Source organism: Bos indicus, chromosome 8 (assembly GCF_029378745.1).
Source record: "Bos indicus isolate NIAB-ARS_2022 breed Sahiwal x Tharparkar chromosome 8, NIAB-ARS_B.indTharparkar_mat_pri_1.0, whole genome shotgun sequence".
Taxonomy (NCBI): domain Eukaryota; kingdom Metazoa; phylum Chordata; class Mammalia; order Artiodactyla; family Bovidae; genus Bos; species Bos indicus.
This window is the reverse complement of record NC_091767.1, coordinates 105715320-105739018: the sequence shown is the minus strand read 5'-3', so window position 1 is coordinate 105739018 and position 23699 is coordinate 105715320. Positions and strand designations below refer to the sequence as shown.

The window sequence follows — 23699 nt, the reverse complement described above, 5'->3', positions numbered from 1 at the left end:
ATGCCACTCTTTATTGAGGTGTAGGTATCAATATAGCCCCATTTTACACATGTGGGAATGAAGTGCAGAGAAGTGAAGTCACGTCTATTGAGTTTGCTCAGTGATGACATTGAGACTTGAATCCAGGGATCTGGTTCCAAAGATCGTATGCTTATCCTCCATGCTCTGCTGTTCCTCCAGCATATGTAATGTCCTTTGCTGGATTAAGGGATCAAGGCTTCTCAGAGTCCAACTGATCAGGGTGGAAATATGGCTCCAGTGAACCGGGTAGAAATCTCCCTTTTCATGATTTCCTTAGCCAGATTTCCAAGGCGCCCTCTCCAAGGCAAAGATAAAGTCAGTGTGGGTCCAGACAAAGCATGTCCCCTCCTGCCCCCTGACCTTTCTTTCCCTGCCCCCACCCACAGGCCCGACCACGGGGGCCCCAGATGCTGGGGAGGCTGCCTTCCTCAGACGCCTCCTGAGGGAAGATGGGCGTACTGGAAAAGTGAAGTCACCAGTGACCGCAGAAGGGAAATTGCACAGTCCTTTACTCAGGAACTCACCACGAACTGAAGCTAGCATTTAGCAACAGAAACGCCACAGTCTTGGACAAATCCCCCTCTCAAAACCTTCCCACCCGCCTCCCAGCTCCAGATGGCCTCACCAGAGGGGAGAGGAGTTGCTATCTGTCAAAGGACAGCAGGCCCAAAGAGGCAGGTCTGGCCTGTTGGGTGTGGCTGGGATCGCTGGCTAAAGGCTTCCCTTAGGAAAAGTGTGTGAGTTCCATCCAGGTTCCCCTTCCAGGACGGAGCGGGCCAGGAGCAACGCCTTGGAGGAGACAGGCCGAGAGGAGGAGCAGTCCGCTAGAGAACTCGGATTTGTGTGGGACTGAGAAGCCCTTGGCAGTTCAAGGTCACAGGGCAAGATGCCTTGGGAAGATGACTCACGATTAGATGGATGAGGCTACTGATATGGCTGGGTCTTCTCCCAGGAGTTATAGCTGATGTCTCCTATTGCTCATAATTGGTCTGCTATTCGTCATTTTCACAATTGCTATCAGCTCAGTGACAGGCGGGACAAATAGTCTGGAGATGGTTTGGAAGGCTGTGAGCACAGTCTATGGCCCTGCTGACTGAGCAGGGCGATAAGGATAACACAGATCAGACATGAGAAGAGCTCCCACTCTTCCAGTTCTCAGCATTTACCAGTCATTCATGCAATGCTTATTCCTATCACAGACATTTATGGAGTACCTTCTTTGGGCCAGGCCTTGTGCAAGGAGCTTACGATAAAATAAAGCGATGAACTCACAGTTCAGTGGAGAGAACAGACATGCAAATGGATAAAATCCTGTAGTTCATCAATGGATGTGCCGTCCAAGGTGCCATGGGGGCCTTGAGTTCTGTTGGGAAATCAGAAGAGAGTCTTCAGAGAAGATTGCCGTCGTAGTGGGTCTTAACTAATGAGAATGCTTTGTTTAAAGGTAGAATGGAAGAAAGATATTATAGGCTGAGGGAAGCCATGAGCAAAGGCACAGTGGCATGAGTCTGTTCCCTGTCTGGCTCATGACAGATGGCTACCAGAGATGGTATGCAGGGCTGGGAAGCCTGTGTAGTAGGATGTGATGTTGAGGAGATTGTACAGTATCACTGTGTAAAAGGCCCTGTGTGCCAGGCTAAAACAGAGTATTTTCAACGTTTTTGATTTTTTTTTTTTTTTGCTTTTTCATGAATAGAACTTTTAAATAAATGAACGATGAAAGAATTTTACAAGATAAGCAAGAGAGAGGGGATGAAAGACAGACCCACGCTTCCCATAACACTGTTTCGACACAGCAACACAGAATATTTATACTTGTCGCAGTCATAGCTCTTTCACTGGTAAGAAACAGAAACCGAGCTGAAACTGCCTAAGGAAAGGATGGAGAAGTTATTATAATGCTATAGTGATGTCTCGTGTAACTCGAAGACTGAGCTCGCAGGATTAAATTAGCTCACACTGGTGAAACATTTAGGCTTTGGGATTTGACGCACTTATGCGTGAATTTTGGGCTTTCCTTGTAGCTCAGTTGGTAAAATATCTGCCGGCAATGCGGGAGACCTGGGTTCAATCCCTGGGTCGGGAAGATCTGGAGAAGGAAATGGCTACCCACTCCAGTATTCTTGCCTGGAGAACTCCATGGACAGAGCCTAGCAGTCTCCAGTCAATGGGGTTACAAGAGTCGGATACAACTTAGCCACTAATCCACCACCACCAAGTGTGAATTTTGCTCTGCCAAATACTAGCTATGTGACACAGGCAAAGAACACAGAGTCCTTGGGGCCTCAGTCTCAGATCAGATCAGATCAGATCAGTCGCTCAGTCATGTCCGACTCTTTGCAACCCCATGAATCGCAGCACACCGGGCCTCCCTGTCCATCACCAACTTCTGGAGTTCATTCAGACTCATGTCCATCGAGTCAGTGATGCCATCCAGCCATCTCATCCTCTGTCGTCCCCTTCTCCTCCTGCCCCCAATCCCTCCCAGCATCAGAGTCTTTTCCAATGAGTTAGCTGTTCACATGAGGTGGCCAAAGTACTGGAGTTTCAGCTTCAGCATCATTCCCTCCAAAGAAATCCCAGGGCTGATCTCCTTCAGAATGGACTGGTTGGATCTCCTTGCAGTCCAAGGGACTCTCAAGAGTCTTCTCCAAAACCACAGTTCAAAAGCATCAATTCTTCGGCACTCAGCCTTCTTCACAGTCCAACTCTCACATCCATACGTGACCACAGGAAAAACCATAGCCTTGACTAGACGAATCTTTGTTGGCAAAGTAATGTCTCTGCTTTTGAATATGCTATCTAGGTTGGTCATAACTTTTCTTCCAAGGAGTAAGCGTCTTTTAATTTCATGGCTGTAGTCACCATCTGCAGTGATTTTGGAGCCCAGAAAAATAAAGTCTGACACTGTTTCCACTGTTTCCTCATCTATTTCCCATGAAGTGATGGGACCAGATGCCATGATCTTCGTTTTTTGAATGTTGAGCTTTAAGCCAACTTTTTCACTCTCTACTTTCACCTTCATCAAGAGGCTTTTCAGTTCCTCTTCACTTTCTGCCATAAGGGTGGTGTCATCTGCATATCTGAGGTTATTGATATTTCTCCCGGAAGTCTTGATTCCACCTTGTGTTTCTTCCAGTCCAGCATTTCTCATGATGTACTCTGCATATAAGTTAAATAAACAGGGTGACAATATACAGCTTTGACGAACTCCTTTTCCTATTTGGAACCAGTCTGTTGTTCCATGTCCAGTTCTAACTGTTGCTTCCTGACCTGCATATAGGTTTCTCAAGAGGCAGATCAAGTGGTCTGGTATTCCCATCTCTTTCAGAATTTTCCACAGTTTATTGTGATCCACACATTCAAAGGCTTTGGCATAGTCAATAAAGCAGAAATAGATGTTTTTCTGGAACTCTCTTGCTTTTTCCATGATCCAGCTGATGTTGGCAATTTGATTTCTGGTTCCTCTGCCTTTTCTAAAACCAGCTTGAACATCAGGAAGTTCACAGTTCACATATTGCTGAAGCCTGGCTTGGAGAATTTTAAGCATTACTTTACTAGTGTGTGAGATGAGTGCAATTGTGTGGTAGTTTGAGCATTCTTTGGCATTGCCTTTCTTTGGGATTGGAATGAAAACTGACCTTTTCCAGACCTGTGGCCACTGCTCTGTTTAATGGGAGTGATGGAAGTACCCGAGCCATGGCATTGCCATGCAGATGAAAATGACTCCTCACGCCGAACACTGAACACTGTGTCTGGCATGTACGTTGCTCAGCAATGCTCCCTGTTACTTTTAATGCTTTAAAACCCAACACTTCATCTTCTACCTGAGATGGATGAGAGCTAAAATATAGAATGAACTGACAGGAAAAACAGCTCTCTGCCTGAGGATCATATAATCCTATCATCTCTTCTCTGTACATCTTGGGAAACAGACAGCTGACAGAGCCCCATGCAGCAGCATCTCAGTGGGTTGTGTATTTATTTCTTTAATAGTTTTTCATTTAGCAGAGGTAAGTGTGGCAAGAAGAGGTCTGGCCACCTCTCAATGTCTTCCCCGTGTCGCCCAAATTAACAAGCACTTCTGTTAGGCTCTCATCCTTCAGGCGTGAGAGGCTTGGAAAGCGTAGTTTATCCTGACAGGGGAAATTAGGTGTCGTTCCTGTGATTTATAGAGCCATAGATGGAGCTGCACAGGTTCTCATACAGGAAATGGGTCCTTGCCCATTAGTATGCCTTTACTGTGTGGTCTTGTGAGTGGGGGGCTCTGACTCAGAGGCTGAACCGGAGGGGTGGGGTAAGGGAGGTCCAGGGACAAAGTGTGGGAGCCTCTGCTCTGCTGCATTCGATCTGGGGGACTTGGGCTGGGATGTCTTCTCTGACCCTACACGTGCTCATCTGTAAGGATGACTGGGAACAGGAAGAGCTGCCGTATCCACAGGTTGCTAGGAGTCTTACAGAAGCTAACAGAGCCCTAGCACCAGACCTAGAGTGAAGAAGAGCGTAATAGGTGTCTGTCTTCTTTATCCCCCTCCTGCCCTTCCTTGAAGACCGTCCGTGGCATGCTCAGCATCTGGGCTGTCTTCTACAGAGAGGATGCTCACTGCTGGAGTTTTGCGGTAGGCTTTACTTTTTAGAGCAGATATACATTCCCAGGAAAACCCTCGGTGTAAAAGGCAGAGAGTCCCTGTATGCTCCCTGTTTTTCCCACATGCCGTCTTCCCCACCATTGTCATACCGCACTACAGTAGTGCACGTGTTACAAGCGTGAGCTGGCACTGACACATCATTAACACCCGAAGCCCACAGTTTACATGAAGATCCACTCTTGGTGTGCGTTCTGTGAGTCCTGACAAATACACGATGACATGAATCTACTGTAATAGTGTCCTACGGAATAGGGTAACTGCCCTGAAATCTACTGTACTCCCCCATTCCCTCTTCCCTCCCCCCTCACCCCTGCCGACCGCTGACCCTTTTGCTGCCTCCGTAGTTTTGCCTACTGGCATGGACCTTTAAGGGGTCCCAGGTAGTTTGTCTACAATGGGAAGTGTTAAAGGGGGTGATAGAATTGTGAACAGCTTTATCCAGAAGACAAATCACATAATGATTAGAAGCAGCCGTGTTCTGGGATGTATGTCCAAGTTGAAGCAAATACAGGTGACGATAAGGCCCAGAGAGGGTAACTGACTTACTCACGTCACACAGCAAGTTAGGCAGAAAATGCTAGAGCTCCCTGGGATTCTCCTGTCTGAAGCACTCATGCTCTGTGGCCCCTTCCTGTGAGACTAGTCAGTCCTCTGACTTCTGTTGCATTGAACTATATAAGATTGCTGACATGTGACTCAAATGTAGGTGATAGTTATCTATTGCATTTTCATCGGCCCATTCCCATAGGTTCAGTGAAAAATTTCAGTAAATGTTAAATGGAATCAAGAACTTAGCATTTAAAAAAAATGGATGGTCTCCATTAGATTATGTGTTTGGAGGCTTTGCGTTTCAGAGCGCCGGCTCTAGAGCTAGACTTTCTGGCTTCAAATCCTGAGCACACCACTTCCTAGCCCCGGGATCTTGGGCATAAGTGTAACACGGAACATGATAATCATGCCTACCTCTCAGGTTGTTGGGAGAATTAAATGAGTTAATACATCTAAAGTACTTAGGGTTATTGTGAGAAATAATACATGTAAAGCATTTAGAACAGTGCTTGGCTTTTAGTAAGCAAAGAGTCAGACATGAATGACTGAGTGACTGAACACACACAAGCATGCAATAAATGTTAAGTGCTATTACTAATATCCTCTAGTGAGTAAGAATATTGTTCATGATGATAGGATCAAAGGACCTGAGTTCAAATCCTTGTTCTACCCTTTTTAGCTGGATGACTTTGAATAGGCTATTTCACGCTTCCAACCTCAGTTTCCTCATCTACAAAACGGGGACAGTAACAGTAGAACCTGCTTCATAAGGCTATGGACAGGATTGAATGAGATGATGTACATTAAAGTGCTCACCACACTCTCAGTAAATGTTGCTATTATATTTGTTTCCTATCTAACAGCCTAAGAACTTGGTGGCTTGAACCGAGTTCCAAAGGTTGGCAGCCTTGTATAGTGAATATTAGTTGATTTGAAGACCTTAGTTTGTTTTCTGCCAGGTGTGTGGTGTAAACCTGGACAAGTCACTTTTCCTTTGGGGCCACCTCGTCTGCGCAGTTGTGAAGGCCAGTCTCACCTCCCAGGACTCTTTCAGGCCTGGAGTGCCAGGGATCTGTGCAGTGAGAACGTGTGTCAGCACTTCAGAGCTCTCTCTAGCTCCTGGGATCAGTACGTAGTTTGTTTCTACTTGCCTTTGCTCAGCTGCTCCCTAATTCTGACTGTTCTCAGTAACCTTTCAGGATTATTCAGACGTGAATTACCTCTGTTCAGTTATGTATTCCTGTGCAATCCCCAAAATTGGCAGCTTAAAATGATGATCATTTTATTATTGTCTCTAATGGTTCTGGGGGTGACTCGGCTGAGCTGGTCAGTTTTTTTTTTTTTAATTATTTTTTGGTTGTGCTAGGTCTTCCTGGCTGCACACACCCTTTCTCTAGTTGCAGCGAGTGGGGGCTCGCCTTCATCGCAGTGCACGGACCTCTCGTTGCAGTGGCTTCTCTTGCGGAGCACAGGCTCTAGGCATGCGAGCTCCGTAGTTGTGGCTCACAGGCTGTAGTTGCTCCACAGTATGGGCAATCTTCCTGGGCCAGGGCTTGAACCTGCGTCCCCTGTATCAGCAGGCAGATTCTCACCCACTGTACCCACCAGGGAAGTCCTTGCTGGGCAGTTCTGACTTGGTTCCCTCTTGTGGCTGCAGTCACAGGGTCTCTGTGGCTCACCCATGTGGCAGGTGACCCTGGCTACTGGCTGGGACCTCAGCTGGGTCTCTTGGTACAGTACCTACTCGTGGCCTCTCCATGTTGTCTGGGCTTCCTCACAGCACGGCAGTTGGACTCTAAGAGTGAACATTCCAAAAGACATGACATGGAAGCTGCCAGCTTCGGAAAACCTGAGCCCAGAAATTGAAGCAGCAGTAGTTTGGTAAGCAGGTGTAGAGCACAGACTCAAGGGGAGAGAACCTGGATCCCGCCTTGTGCGGAGGAACATGTCAAAGATGTTTAGGGTCATGTTTTAAAGTCATCACAACTGCCTTCCTACTCTGTTTGGGAATAAGAGATTAAAATCAACTAACGTTAACCACTTCTCTTCCCAAACATGTTCTCACATATCTGTTTAAGTATGTACCCATTGATTAGTAACAAGATGACCAGTTAATCTCCTCACTGTCAGGACATACCAGCATCACTTATTTTTTTCCACAAAGAATGGGGGCGATAGCCTCTGGTCTCCAGCCTCTGGTTTCCAAGTCCTGCAGCTACCAGGACAACGAGTGATGGACATTTCCTGTAGACACTTTAGGGGGTGTGCAGATGGCTGTATGGCAGGCGGCTCAGGTAGATCCTATCTAAGAGGTCCAGGCCAGGCTCTAAAATACTATTTCTGTCTCTGCACAAGCCCTGCTCCGATGCCTTCCTTAACCCTTCCATGCCCATCCATCCTAGCTCCTCCTGACCAATTAAACATGGTCAACATGGGCTCAGGTACTAATCTCCCTACAAAACTAGAATGCCAACCACCCCCTTTCCTCCCATCTCTCTCTTGGGCCCTATTAGCATCTTACTTTAGATCTGAGTACTTCCAGGGCAAACAGGTATCCACCTACCCTCCTCCAAGCTGTAATCCCAAATGTCTCCAAAAGGCATTCTACCAGCAAACCCACCCCAACCCTCTTTTCAGTGACTCCAGAGAAACTGAATGTTTTTCAGGTGATCAGTTGCATTACTGTCATCTCTTTTGCTGGAAAAAGAAAAATAGCAAGTATACACATTCATTCTTTGGCCAAGCATCCTATTACCTATATCTATGGAATTTAACACATGTTTTTGGGACCCTATGATATGTTGACTCCTTTGCTTGCAGCTGGGGAGAGAGAGAGATGAATCAAATATATTACCTTGGCTTGGAAGTGTTCCCAGCCTGATAAGCAAGAAGTGCACATAAACAAGCAAATTTCAAGAGAATGTGAAATGTGCAAAAATTGAATGAGAGGAGAGAGAGACAGAATCTCCCGAGTGTGATAGGATCCTGGTGAACAAAACATGCCCTGGATTTTAGCAAGGAAACATAAGTGGGGAAAGGGCATTTTAGATCAAAGAGAGAGTATGAGGAAAGGCTTGGTATGAAGCAGTGCACTCCTGTAAGATCCTGTATGCTGGCGCCTAGAGCAGCAATGGTGAGGAGGAGATGGGAGAAGAGCCACAGGATGAACAGCAGAGGACTTTGAAAGATTAAGAAATAGAGGCCTCGACCAGAATGTGGTGGAGCTTTTGAAGGGGTTCAAGCAAGGTGTGGAGAAGGCAATGGCCACCCACTCCAGTACTCTTGCCTGGAAAATCCTATGGACGGAGGAGCCTGCTAGGCTGCAGTCCATGGGGTCTCAAAGAGTCAGACACGACTGAGTGACTTCACTTTCACTTTTCACTTTCATGCATTGGAGAAGGAAATGGCAACCCACTCCAGTGTTCTTGCCTGGAGAATCCCAGGGATGGCGGAGCCTGGTGGGCTGCCGTCTATGGGGTTGCACAGAGTCGGACACGACTGAAGCGACGCAGCAGCAGCAGCAGCAAGTAAGGTGGGTGGAGTAGCAGTGATGTTTTAGAAAGCTGGGAGAGGATGTGCTGGGAAAGGTCGGAGCTGGAAGGCTAGTTGAGTTTATGACAGTTGCCTAGAGAAGAGGCATTACTCACCCACACCAGTAAGACAGCTGTGGGGTCAGGTGAGAGAAGTTGGTTTGAGACATATGAGGTAGAGGGAGGAGCCCAGAGTAACCCCCCAGTTTCTGGCTTGGAGGTACCAAATCCATGTGAGATACAAGTAATCTTAGGGGAAGGAGAGCATCACACATACACATTTACCTGGCTTTATGATATCAGAGAAGGCAATGGCACCCCACTCCAGTTCTCTTGCCTGGAAAATCACATGGACAGAGGAGCCTGGTAGGCTGCAGTCCATGGGGTCGCTAAGAGTTGGACATGACTGAGCGACTTCACTTTCACTTTTCCCTTTCATGCATTGGAGAAGGAAATGGCAACCCACTCCAGTGTTCTTGCCTGGAGAATCCCAGGGATGGTGGAGCCTGGTGGGCTGCCGTCTATGGGGTCTCACAGAGTCTGACATGACTGAAGAGACTTAGTAGTAGTAGTAGTAGTATGATATCATTTATAAACTTGGTTCATGTCATTCAGAATTCCATGTGAACTTTTAATTCAATTTAACAAATATTGGCTGACTTATGTTACCTGCTAGAGACTGTATCAGGCACGAATAGGGAACCTGGGGGTAAAAAGGTAGTCTATTCCTTTGTCTCTAGAAGGCCTTTCATCTCCTTAACCAGTATGGCTTGAACAGCCTCAAAACCACGCTTATTAATACTGAATATAACATATTCATCAAGACTTGAGTGAGAAGATCAGGGCATCTTTGTGGTTACACAAACTAGAACCATCTCAGTGTCAAAAGTAGCAGACTTGGTGTCAGCCCCTCAGTATAACTGTCAATGGAAAACATAGCCACCGTAAGTATAGAATATGGAATTTAATTCATTGGCTTAGTGACTTTCCATTATATATAGATGATCCCAAGCATCTATCTTAAATATGGAGTGTCATCTTGAAGTTTAAGATTCCTAAGACATTGTCAGAATTTTTAGAGCTGTGAAGTCCTCTTCCTTTGCATTTCCATAAACCTCTGGCGTGAGTTACTTCATAACAGTTGAACCATATTAATTGTAATTGTGTATGTCTTCATCATTAGACTGTGAGTCCTTTGCAGTTCCCAGGAGGGCTTCCCAGGTGGCCCAGTAGTAATGAATCTGCCTGCCAGTGCAGGAGACAAAAGAGACGTGGGTTCAGTCCCTGGGTCGGGAAGATTCCCTGGAGGAGGAAATAGCAATCCACTCCAGTGTTCTTGCCTGGAGAATTCCATGGACAGAGGAGCCTGGTGGGCTACAGTCCATGGGGTCGCAAAGAGTCAGACACGACTGAGCACAGGTAAGTCAAGTCCTCTGGAGTGACTAGGTCTTGTTCATCACCTTTCTTAGCATCTAGATGGCACATGGTACGGAGGAGGAAGTTCAGGGAATTAAACCTTTCAAAATAAAGCTTCTGTGTCCTCATTCTACAGATGGAGACATTGAGGCTTAATGGGAGAAATAACTTATGCTGAGTTCAACTAGAGAAGTAACAACAGGGTCAGGAATAAATCCCTGTTTATTTTGATTGCTTAACATTTTTGTGGCTGTTTTCTCATCCTGCCGGGCTTGGTTTGCTAGCTAATTAGCCAGAAGTTGGAAACATTCGCTAGCAGTGAGCAAGCCTTCATTGTCATGAAAACAAATGGCCATGCAAATGTAACCCTTAGCCCTGTATTAAGGACAGGATTTGTTTCTTAAGTCCCTTCATTTACTCGAATGCTAAGAGTCAACAATGCCTCCAGTGTAAAGTTTTATTTTCCTCTGAGAACACACGCAGACACACACACATGCACACACACGAACACCACAGAAGCACGTGGTACAAGCCGAGCAGCTGAAAAGGATGTTTTGGATGAAATCTTGGCATTTATTGTTCCTGTGTGACCAGAGGTAGTCAAGGTTGCCAGAATTCAGATGGACTTCAGTTCAAATCCCTACTCCTCCACGTATCTGTGAATGGAGATAGGACACCTATCTCAAAGGGAAATTTTGAGGATTAAATGGAGGAACAGAGTCATTTCACCGCTAAGTTGCTCTATTGCCATGAATGAGCCAGCTAGCCTTTCTGGGCCACTGTATGTGCATCTGCAAAACGGATTCAATTAGATGATTTACAGAGTCCCTGGAAGCTGGAACATTCTATGCTGCTTCTCCCTCGGGATCTATTTGGATTTGGGATGAAGTGTTGCAAGCACTGGAGACATAAGGAAGTGTGGACCTGAGCTGACGCATGTTGGCTCCTGCTGCCTTGCAAGGGCTCCCTGTCTGAAGCAGGCCTTTTATCAGCGTGCGTTTGAGCTCTGTCCACGGTTTGCCTGGCCGTCGCTGCAGTCCCCATTCTGTTCCCCAGGGTTTGGGAAAGAGCCAGTGGATGTGGAGATCCACAGGCAGGGTTTCTTCCCAAGAGCTGCTTGGATGGTGAAACTCACAAAGTCCAGAGAGATTTCCTCTTTTGTTTTTCACAAGCCCCAGTGACCATTGATTACAAAAACCATACACACACACACACACACACACACACGCACGCACACACACACACACCAAAACAAAACACATACGCAAAACAGGATGTTCTCCCTCCTCCCTTTGCTGGAGTCCAGGGCAAGCTCTTACCATCTGTGTCACTTTCACCCATGCCTCTGGATTTCCCCATTGTGATAATGAAGCCCTTAGCTGTAGCTGGAGATGTTACAGGATCATAAGCCACGAGCAGTTTTACATGCTAATTCAAGTAAGGGGGAAACTGCGAATGGAGGAAGGAGAAAGTCTGACAGTGACCTCCTGCCAGCCCACCTGGTTTCTGCCCTCACGAGAGCGCCCCCCTCTGGTGCTGAAGGAGAACAGACGTTTATTCCTAACATCAGTTGACTTGTAGGCAAGTGTTAGTCACTCAGTCGTGTCAGACTCTTTGTGACCCCGTGGACTGTAGCCTGCCAGGCTCCTCTGTCCATGGAATTCTTCAGGCAAGAATACTGGAGTGGGTTGCCATTTCCTTCTCCAAGAGATTGTTCTAACCCAAGGATGGAACCTGGGTCTCCTGCACGGGCAGGCAGATTCTTTACAGTCTGAGACACCAGGGAAGCCAACTTTAGGTAATGTAGCAATATCAAACCTTAGTAAGGACAATGCTATTGTTGTGTGCCAGACTCTGACCCACATAAATTATATACAAACAATGAATGGGATATATTTATACTTTAAAAGTTGTTCATTGGGAATTTTTAGTTTAAGTTGGCATCCTGTGTTTTTATTTACTGAGTCTGGCAATCCTACTTGGAACCAACCCCGCTATCCCAAGTAGTTAAGTAGAAAAGACCTATAATTCTGAGTCACAGAGGTCTGGGTTGGGATTCTCTTTTCATCATCCGCTTGCTGTGTGATCTTGGGAATACTACTTCACTGCTCTGATTCCTAGTCCTCACCTGTAAATGAAGATTGTAGAGTCTGTTTCTCAGGACCGTTGTGAAAATTCCCCTTTAATTCCCTTAAAGTATCTTACACTGTGTGGCTAGGTGCTTCCTGAACACCGTGCGTGCACGCTAAGTCACTTTGGTCGTGTCCGACTCTTTTGCAACCCCATGGACGTTAGCTTGTATTATAGTTCTTTTTTATTTCTTTGGGTCGCTATTCTTAATTCGGGAGACATTAGATCATTTCTTCATCCCTTAGGAGAGAATATGAGAAAGGACATAGGGCAGGAATAATCGAAGCCTTCTCATCAGAGGCCTTGAGAGGACTGTGTTGGAGGCTCACACGATAGTGTTCCTGTTGCACGTCTTCTCCTTCTAGGTCTGTGTTCTTTGCTAAGGAGGCACACCCACATTACATGAATGTGCTGTGCTTGAGTCTTTTGACCAATGCAAGATGCAAAAAGTGTCACCTGGGTAATCAAGTGTCCTTAGTAGTAGGTGTTGGGAAGCTTTAAAAAGTACACAGAAAGTAAAAAATCATTAAAGAAAAGAGAAAGGAAGAAAGCATGTGGAACCTGTTACCTGGCAAAGAATAAAAGATCAACACTCTCTGGAATCCCCAAGTTTAAAGAAGAGCTGTCAGACATTCTGAATCCCCAGTGCCATGCAATGGCAGTACAGATGGAGCGATTAAAGCAGAAAGCATGGAGCTTCCCAGGCGGCTCAGTGGTAAAGAATCCACCTGCCAGTGCAGGAGATGTGGGTTCTATCCCTGGGTCAGGAAGATCCTGGAGAAGGAAATGGCACCCACTCCAGTATTCTCGCCTAGGAAATCCCATGGACAGAGGAGCCTGGCAGGCCACAGGCCACGGGGTCATGAAGAGTCAGACATGACTGAGTGCCTGAGCGCACACGCAAAGCAGAAAGCACATCTGAGCCTAAGCGTTATGATCAGTTTTTCAGTGTCCATTAATTTATTTAATAAATCTTGACCGAATAAGTGTTCTCAGTCTCATGAGAAGACTCATGTGGATAAGGCGTGGCCTGTGTTCTTGGTGAGATCAGAATCTGTTGGGTGAGACGGGCAAATGAATGTGTTGGTTAGCTGTGACGCAGCACGCTGTGGTGTCTGGAAGAGAAACCTGCTTCCAGGCCTAAAGTCAAGGTAAGGTTCCCATAGAAAAGAAGGGTGTATTTGAGAACAAAAGAGCAAATTGGTTTCCAAGATGGTGGTGGGGTTGAGAGTACTCCAGTAGAGAGGACAGGGTGTGTTTTTTTAAAAAAGAGCAAGAGACAGTGAAGCACATTGTAATTAAATAGAACATTGATCACCACTTAGAACAAGGGTCAGCAAACCAGTGACCTTCAGAATGAATCAAGCCTGTCAGCTGTCTTTGTAAATAAAGTTTTACTGGAACTCAAACATGCCCATTCATTTAAACTATCGTTTATGTTGCTTTCATGCTGCAAAGGCAGAGTTAAGTAATTGTGGCAGAGACTGGCCATAAAGCCAGAAATATTTACTATTTGGTCCTTTGCAGAAATGCTTTGCTATCTCCTGATTTAGAAAACACTTTTCCTAGACAGGAATTCAGTGTTGATGGCCATGGTAATGGTTGCATAAGTGTGGATGGTAGCATGCAAAGGAAAATCAGGAGTGGTGAGAGATGAGACCATGGAGGTGGTCAGGAGCTAGAGCAAGGGATTTAGAGTTTGTCCTGAGGGCTCTGAGGAGTCTCTGAAGGTTTATAAGCAGCATGGTGAGGTGGTCAGACTGCTACAGCAAGCAGTGTGCTGAGGTATTAAAGAGGGCAGGGTTTGGAGCCAGACCGCCTTGGATCAGATCCCAGCTCCATCAGTTACGAGCTCCCTTCAGTTACCAGAACCTCAGACAAATGACTTACCTTCTGTGTCTCAGTTTTCCAGTTGGTAGAATGGGAGATAATAAGAGTTATTTTTTATTATAGCTATTGTGTGGGCTAGTGAAGGTGAAATAAGTCAGCATAGGTGGAGTGTCAGGCCCAGGGGAGGATCTCACGGGATGCTATTACTGTTCTGCCTCAGTGATCACTCTGCTACTGGGTAGGGAATGACTCAACACAGAAGAACCTGGTGCTAGAATGCTAGGGCCTTAGGCAGGAGATGGTGCCCTGCGCCCAGGAGGACAGTTCTGAAGCTCGGGCCACTACCGGCGTGGCTTCTGGGACTGACTCTCTCCTCTCCACCATTGTCATCATCCTCTCTTTTGTTCTCCTTTGTTCCAGGCCTTCAGGAGTGCACTGATGAGCTCTTACTGGTGCTCGGGGAAAGGGGATGTGATTGATGACTGGTGCAGGTGTGACCTCAGCGCCTTCGACGCCAGTGGGCTCCCCAACTGCAGCCCCCTCCCGCAGCCGGTGTACGTATGTATGGGCCCCCTTTCCACAAGCTCATACGCCTGTCCTGCCAACCCAGGCCATGGCTTTCTTCTCCTCTCAGGATGCTTCACCAGAGGCCTGAAGTCTCTGGGGGCCTGCTTCCTCCTATGCAAAAGCACGGAGCTTTGGCAGAACAAAATCGTGGCTCAGGGGTAGACGCTTACACTGCAGCATGTGCTATTTTAATAGCACCAAGCCATCCATCGTTACTTCTTTTAACCCATCCATTCGGCAAAAGTTTACTGGATGCCAACTACTGCTTTGTCAGGTCCCGTGTTGACCACCAGGGCTACTGAGATAAAGAAAGGGTAGGACCTTTTCTAAGGAGCTTCTGTTATTCATTCATTCAACAAATAAGTTTTGAACACCTGCTATGTGTCAGACACTGGAGAATTCACTAATGAGCAAGACAGGCCCAGTGTATGCACTTAGGGAGCTGACCATTTAGGGAAGGGGACAGATGGCAAAGCAAAAACAGAAGCAGCGTACCATTTAAATGTTTAAATAATGAAAACATGAGAGAAAAAGAAAAGATGTGCTAATGGAGAGAACAAAACGGGGAGGCTGTAGTTGGAGGAGAGGGAGATAGCCTGGAAGCCTCTCTGAGAAGACCTGAATTAGAGTCAGGCTTGTCAGGCAGCCAATGGCAACAGACATGGTTCAAGAAAAAGACAGAGCGCCTGGGAAAGCCCTGACCTGGGAAATTCACCATTTGAGGAAGTAGAGAAAGGTCATCACGATTAGGGGAGTAAGGTTAAGAAGGAGGGTGGAGTGGGGAGCAGAGGAAATCAGGGCAGGAACCAATACTGAGGATCCCTTGTGAGACAGTCATTGAAGAGTTGGCGGCTATGGTGGAAAGAGAGAAGGAATCTGGGCTGGGGGACATGGAAAGTCACCGTCGTGTTTCTGTCCCCAGCTTGCTGTGTGACTTTATGCAGAGCGTTCTCTTTTCTGGACCTTGCTTTTACTTCTATGAAATGATGGGATTGCACTTTTTCTCTCAAAGGACCCTCCCCGTTCTCACCTTCGAGCATTCTGTTATTTCTTCCTTTATAAAAGGATTCCTGCCCTCTGTGAGGGGTTATTGATTTAAGGATAGTGAAACATTGACTGATATACTGGGGGACTGAAGAGAATGTCAGGGACGCTGGAAGATACTGTATTTGAAGGCACTGCCAATTTAATTGACAATGAAGCATCATGGAGAAATAATTTAAACAAATGGCAAGCTAATCGATTTTCTGTGGGCATGTACTGTGCACTTGGATTAATTTACTGGATTCCACGTGGATCCTGAAGGGTAGCTCTTCTTATCCCCATTATAAACAAGGAGACAGAGGCTGAAAGAGGTGAGATTAGTTGCCTAAGTATATGCAAAGGGTTACTGGTGGGTTGAATCCAAGTTTGAAACCAGACTGAAACCCACACTTTTAATCTGGACACATGCACACTTCCTTGGGGCCCAGACAGTACTGGCTGGCAAAAAACCCCCACCTTCCCTGTCATCCCCCCAGGCTGCGGCTCTCCCCAACAGTAGAGCCCTCCAGCACCGTGGTCTCCTTGGAGTGGGTGGACGTTCAGCCAGCTATTGGGACCAAGGTTTCTGACTATATTCTGCAGCACAAGAAAGTGGACGAGTACACAGATACAGACCTCTACACGGGTAAGTAGAAAGCCCAAGGCTTCCTCTTTTGTTGAGATGGTGTGACAGAGGAGGGCAACTGGGATTATCTAAATATCTCTGCACACTTGGTGTTTTCTGAACTGAGAAGGCATCGGGAAGTGTCATTGTTTGGTGTCTGTGACCTCATGCCCACACCTGTGTGCTTTTGGTGTGATTTTCAGCAGGGGAAGGTAGCAATTTGTACTTGGAAAGAAAATTCTGAGTCTCTAAGTTGGATCCTCAAAGTCGTATACTAAGGTGTTAGTTAATTCAAACAAGGATATGACCTTTTCTACTTGGAAGGGTCTACAGGTTACCTTTTTTGAAGACCTTGATCTGTGAATATGTTATCTCTGGGACTGAGATAAAGACATTCGAGGGATTCCCGTTTCCACTGTGATGTCCTGAGACAGTTGTCTTTCGTGTTGGGGTGGAGGATATGGAAATCACCCAGACCTGCGGAAGAAGATGAGAAAAGTGGCTCCTGAGTGCTTTGTGGCCAGTCACTCAGTTGTCTCCGACTCTTTGTGACCCTTCTGTCCATGGGATTCTCGAGGCAAGAAGACTGGCGTGGGTTGCCATTTCCTCCTCTAGGCCTGAGTGCTTTGAGTATTCTTAAAGAGTGTACAAGAGGCTGCTTCATCCTGAAGGTGGATCTGCAGAGCTGGTCTGGCTGAGGGCAGGTGGGGAGCCTGGATCTGTGGGAGCTGGACTTGAGGCTGGGCCACGAGAGCAGGCCTGGCGCTGGTGAGTGTCAGGGGCCTGGGGTCATGGGAGCCAGCCTGGTTCTGGGGTGGGTCGAAATCTGGAGTTGGTGCTAGCTGACCTCATGCTGGGCCCAGATGGAGCCCTGGGTTCAAGGATAGATCACCTGGGGGCCTTCGGAGCTGGCAGGTGCCAAGGTGGCATGGGAACCTGGGTTCAGGGGAGCCCACAGGGAGCCTGGTGCTACAGAAGCTGCATGGGCCCTGGAGCCAGCAGTTGCTGGGTTGAGCCAGAGGCCTGGATCCACACAGACATCTGCTGGGAGCCGCCTGCAGCCATGAGAGCTGACTCTGGAGTGCAGGTGGAGTGGGCCTCAGTTTTCTCTTTCCTTCCATAGGGAAAGTCGCAAAGAGTCGGACATGACTGAGCGACTTCACTTTACTTCCATAGGGATGGTTCTGTCTCTGTACTGGGCTGCTCAGGCCTGGGGAAGAGGTTATAGGAGTAACATGAATCTATCTTTCTGACCCTCCTCAAAGCATTTTTTTTGTTACTTTTGTGCTTCACCTGGGAGCTACACTCTCTATTTACCTAGAAACCTTAGTTCTTGTGCGTCTGTTTCTGTGCATGGACAGTTATTCAAATTGATATGTTGGTTCAAATTGTCCCCACAGTGCTGTGATTCAGATGGATGGATTCAAATCATTTTTCGGTGGAGGTGGTTAGAAGGATGATGGGGTATTGGGGATAGGGGGAGAGAGGCAAGTGGTAAAAATTCTTAGGTGACTGTTTTGCTGATAGTAGTCGCCGAACAATTACCAAGTCTATTTTGATAGATCAAGTCATGAATACCAGAGAGGTCTGTGACCTTCCCAAAGTCTCACAACTGGTCTGTCTTGCTCCCAACACAATGCTTGTATCTTTATTTTTTATATTTGATGGTAAAAAGCTGAATGCTAGTTTGCTGCTTTGCTTTAATTAGAAAATGAATATTGAGTTATGTGTGCCATAGTTTATGTTGCTTAGTTTGTTAATATGGTAAATTATATTGATACATCTTCAAACGATAAAAAAAAAAACAAACCTTGCATTCCTGGAATAAATCCCACACAGTCATGATACACTATCTTTTTTATATATTGTTGTATTTGTTATGTTTAAATTTTATTTAGATTTTTGTATTCTTGTTTGTGAGGGGTTTTAATCAGTAGTTTTCTTGTAATGCTTGTATCTGTGTTGCTGTCAGCATAACTCTGGGCTCTCAAAAAAATTTGCAAGACACTTTCTTCTTTTTAATTTTCTCAAAGAGTTTGGGTAGAATCTGAGTTTGGGTGATATAGTTTTAAAAATTGTTTGGTAGAATTCACAAGTGAAATAATCTGAGCTTGGAACTTTTCTTGGTTTAAATTATTAATTTAATTCTCTGATAGATATAGGGCTACTCAGGCTATGTATTTCTTCTTAACTGATTTTGGTACCTTGTGTGTTTTAAAGGATTTATCCATGTCATGTAAATTATAAAATTTACTGGAAAAAAAAAACTTGTTAGTGATATTCTGTTATTATTTTAATATTTATGGAATTTATAGTGATGTCAATCTCTTATTCTTGATATTGGTAATTTCTTTCATCTCTCCATGGGATTTTTCAGGGAAGAATACGGGAGTGGGTTGCCATTTCCTACTCCAGGGGATCTTCCCAACACAGGAATCAAGCCTGTGTCTCCTACGTCTCCTGCGTTATCAGGCCGATTCTTTACCACTGAGCCACCTGGGAATCCCTATGTTCTTAAAGAATCAGGTTGAATTTCACCTATTTTCACTATTATTTTTCATTTTGTTGATTTCTACTCTGATCTTTGTTGTGTTTGTGTTTTTGTTTTTTTCCTTTTGATTATTTTGGATTTTGTTTGTTCCTATTTTTTTTGTTGTTAATTTTAACTTGGTAGCTGAAGTTGTTGATTTGAGATTTTTCTTGTAAGACATTCTAATTTCCCTTTAGTTTTCTTTTTTGACCCTTGGGCTCTTTAGATGCATGGTACTCAATTTCCAAATATTTGGAGACTTTTTAGATATCTTTCTCCTCGAGCTTTAATTTGATTCTACTATGTCAGAGTACATGCTTTTTATGACTTTAATCTCTAATTTTTCTATGTTATTTTATAGTGGAGTAGGGTTGATTAACAAGTTGTGTTTTCGGTGTACAGCAAAGCGATTTAGTTATACATATGTTCAAGCTCTTTGCCCATTTAGGTTATTACCAAATACTGGGTAGAGTTCCCTGTGTCATGCACGAGGTCCTTGTTGATTATCTGTTTTAAATATAGCAGTGTGTACATGTCAGTTCCAAATTCCCAATCTTTTCCTCTCCCTGATCCTTCCCCCCCATAGCCAAAAGTTCGTTCTCTGTTTCTATTTTGTTAAGAAGTTCATTTGTATTGTTTTTTGTTTAGGTTCTGCATATAAATTATATCATATAATATTTGTCTTTGTCTGACTTCACTTAGTATGATAATCTCCAGGCCCATTCATGTTGCTGCAAATGCATCATTTCATTTTTAATGCCTTAGTAATATTCCATTGTATGTATGTATCTCTCTCTCTTTTTTTTTAATCCATATATCAGTTGATGGACATGTAGATTGCTTCCATGTCTTGGCTATTGTAAATAGTGCAGCAATGAATATTGAGGTGTGTGTATCTTTTTGAATTATTATTTTCTCTGAATCAGTGCCCAGAAGTAGAATTGCTGGATCATTTAAAATTTATTGAGACTGATTTTATGGCATCAAATTTGGTCTATCATTGTTTTCAGTGTCCAGTTTAAAATCATGTCTACCCTTCTATTTATCAATGAGTTTCTCTGTGAATACCAGTTAGATCAGATTTGTTGGTTGTGATTTTCAAGTCTTCTGAATTCTTTGATTTTCTGTCTTCTTACTGTTCAGTACTTGAAAGTGTAGTATTGAAACCTCTGATGATGATTGTGGATACATCTATGTATTAATCCTTATAGTTCTATCAGTTTTTACTTTATGCATTTTGAAGCTCTTATTCACTGAGTAAACATTTAGAAGTTTTATATCCTCTTGATGAATTGAACCCTTTATTACTATGAAATGGTTGTCTATATCCCTTCCTCCTTTGTCATGTAATAGATTAGGTGAACATCAATGCATGAGTTTATTTCCGGGTTTTCAATCCTCCCTTGAGTCACAATTTTGTTTTTATGCCAGTACCATACTGTCTTGATTACAGGAAGTTTTTAGTATAGTCTGAACTTAGGGAGCATGGTTCCTTTAGCTCCATTTTTCTTTCTGAAGATTGCTTTAGTTATTTGGAGTCTTTTGTGTTTCCATACAAATGTTAAAAAATGTTCTAATTCTGTGAAAAATGCCTTTGGTACCTTGACAGGGATTGCACTGAATCTGTAGATTGCTTTGAATATTAGTATAGTCATTTTCACAGAATTGATTCTTCTGTGGTATATCTCCATTTGTTTGTGTTCTCTTTGATTTCTTTCATCAGTATCTTACAGTTTTCTGAGTATAGGTCTTTTGCTTCTGTAAACAGGTTTATTCCTAGGTATTTTATTCTTTTTGTTGCAGTGGAAATGGGATTGTTTCCTTAATTACTCTTTCTTTTTCAAATTACTCTTTTTTATATTTCTTTGTTAGTGCATAGGGATGTAAGGTATGTCTGTGTATTAATTTTGTATCCTACAACTTTACAATATTCAGTGATTAGCTCTAGTAGTTTTCTGGTGACATCTTTAGGATTTTTTAGGTACAGTATCATGTCATCTGCAAGCAGTGACCGTTTTACTTCTTCTTTTCAAATTTGGATTCGATTTATTTCTTTTCTTCTCTGTTTGGCCTGGCTAGGAATTCCAAAACAATGTTGAATAAAAATAGCAAGACTGAACATCCTTATCTTATTCTTCATCTTAGAGAAGATGCTTTCAATTTTTCACCATTGAGAATTATGTTTGTTGTGGATTTGTCCTGTATGACCTTTATTATGCTGAGGTCGATTCCCTCTGTGCCCACTTTCTGGAGAGTTTTTATCATCAATGGGTGTTGAATTTTGTCAAAAGCTTTTTTTTCCATCTATTGAAATGGTCATATGGTTTTTATTAATCAGTTATGGTTGGTAGAATTTGTGTTTGAAACCATCTGGTCCTGGACTTTTGTTTACTGGAAGACTTTTAATCATAGCTTTAATTTCATTACTTGTGATTGGTCTTTTCATATTTTATATTTCTTCCTGGTTCAGTCTTGGAAGGTTGTTCCTTTCTAAGAATTTGTCCATTTCTTCCAGGTTGCTCAGTTTTTTGGGCATATAATTGCTTGTAGTAGTCTCTTATGATCCTTGTATTTCTATGGTGTTAGTTGTAATTTCTCTTTCATTTCTAATTTTATTGATTTGAGTATTCTCCCTTTTCTTCTTGATGAATTTGGCTAAAGGTTTATCAATTTTGTTTATTTCCTCAGAGTCAGCTTTTAGTTTCATTGATCTTTGCTATTGTTTTCATTTCTATTTCATTTATTTATGCTTTTGTCTTTATGATTTCTTTCCTTAACTAACTTTTTTTTTCCTTCTGTTCCTGCTGATGTTCTTTCTGTAATTGCTTTAGATACAATGTTATGTCATTTATTTGAGATATTTCTTGTTCTTAAGGTGGGATTGTATTGCTATGAACCTCGCTCTTAGAATAAATTTTGCTGCATCCCATAGGTTTTGAGTCACCGCGTTCTCACTGCCATCCATTTCTGGGTATTTCTGATTTCCTCTTTGATTTCCTCAATGATCCATTGGCCATTCAGTAGCATCTTGCTTAGCTTCCATGTGTTTGTGGGTTTTTTTTTTTTTACAGGTTTTCTTTCTTTCTCCCATAATTGATTTCTAATATCATAGTGCTGTGGCCAAAAAAAAAGATGCTTGATACAATTTCAGTTGTCTTAAGTATACCAAGGTTTAGTTCATGACCCAAGATGTGATCTATCTTGGAGAATGTTCCGTGTTCTCTTGAGTAGAAAGTGTATTCTGCTGCTTTTGGATGGAATGTCCTATAGGTATCAATTAAATCTACCTAGTCTAATGTGTCATTTAAGTCTTGTGTTCCCTTTTAATTATTTGTCTGTATATCTGTCCATTGGAGAAAATGGAGTGTTAAAGTCCCCCACTATTATTGTGTTAATGTCAGATTTTGTTTTCATGGCTATTAGCATTTGCCATATGTATTGAGGTTCTTCTGTGTTGGGTGCATAAATATTAACAATTGTTATATCTTCTTGGATTGATCCCTTGATCGTTATATAGTGGCCTTCCTTGTCTCTTGTAACAGTCTTTATTTTTGTCCGATATGAGTACTGCTACTCCAGCTTTCTTTTGATATCCATTTGCATGGAATATCTTCTTCCATCCCCTCTATCTTTCAGTTCAGTTCAGTCGCTCAGTCATGTCCGACTCTTTGCAACCCCCTGAATTGCAGCATGCCAGTCCTCCCTGTCCATCACCAACTCCCAGAGTCTATCCAAACCCATGTCCATCAAGTCGGTGATGCCATCCAGCCATCTCATCCTCTGGCGTCCCCTTCTCCTGCCCTCAATCTTTCCCAGCATCAGACTCTTTTCAACTGAGTCAGCTCTTCACAGTAGTTGGCCAAAGTATTGGAGTTTCAGCTTCAATATCAGTCCTTCCAACGAACACCCAGGACTGATCTCCTTTAGGATGGACTGGTTGGATCTCCTTGCAGTCCAAGGGACTCTCAAGAGTCTTCTCCAACACCACAGTTCAAAAGCATCAATTCTTCAGTGCTCAGCTTTCTTTATAGTCCAACTCTCACATCCATACATGACCACTGGAAAAACCATAGCTTTGACTAGATAGACCTTTCATGGCAAAGTAATGTCTCTGCTTTTAAATATGCTATCTAGGTTGGTCACAACTTTCCTTCAAAGGCGTAAGCATCTTTTAATTTCATGGCTTCAATCACCATCTGCAGTGATTTTGGAGCCCAGAAAAATAAAGTCTGACACTTTTCCCCCACCTATTTCCCATGAAGTGATGGGACCAGATGCCATGATCTTCATTTTCTGAATGTTGAGTTTTAAGCCAACTTTTTCACTCTCCTCCTTCACTTTTATCAAGAGGCTTTTTAGTTCCTCTTCACTTTCTGCCATAAGGGTGGTGTCGTCTGCACATCTGAGGTTATTGATATTTCTCCCGGCAATCTTGATTCCAGCTTGTGCTTCATCCAGCCCAGCGTTTCTCATGATGTACTCTGCATATAAGTTAAATAAGCAGAGTGACAATATCTTCTTTAGTTGATTCCATTTTGTTTCTTTTGTTGACTTACTATAGTTATAACTCTCTTTTCTTTTATTAGTGACTTTTAAGGTTCATACATTCATATTTAATGTATCACAATGTGCCATCAAGTGCTATTATAGCACTTCACATACAGTAGAGGAACCTTATATGTGTACTTTTATTTCTCTCCTCTGAGTCTTTATCTTGTATTGTCATACATTTTACTCATATAAACATGATTCATAATTATTGTTACTTTCCTTAAAAAGTAAATTACCCTTTAAATATATTTAATTAATAAAATTAGTTTTATGTGTTT

General features: G+C 43.7%; 1 protein-coding gene across 5 annotated transcripts in view; it reads left to right on the top strand.

The window, feature by feature from the left end:
* Positions 1-23699, top strand: part of ASTN2 (astrotactin 2) — a 1047731-nt gene that overhangs the window by 859689 nt on the left and 164343 nt on the right. For all 5 annotated transcript variants that reach the window (XM_070795372.1, XM_019966821.2, XM_070795370.1 and 2 more), the window contains 2 exons: positions 14546-14679; positions 16213-16361. In XM_070795372.1, coding sequence (XP_070651473.1) covers positions 14546-14679; positions 16213-16361 — 283 coding nt within the window. The remainder of the gene's footprint in view (positions 1-14545; positions 14680-16212; positions 16362-23699) is intronic.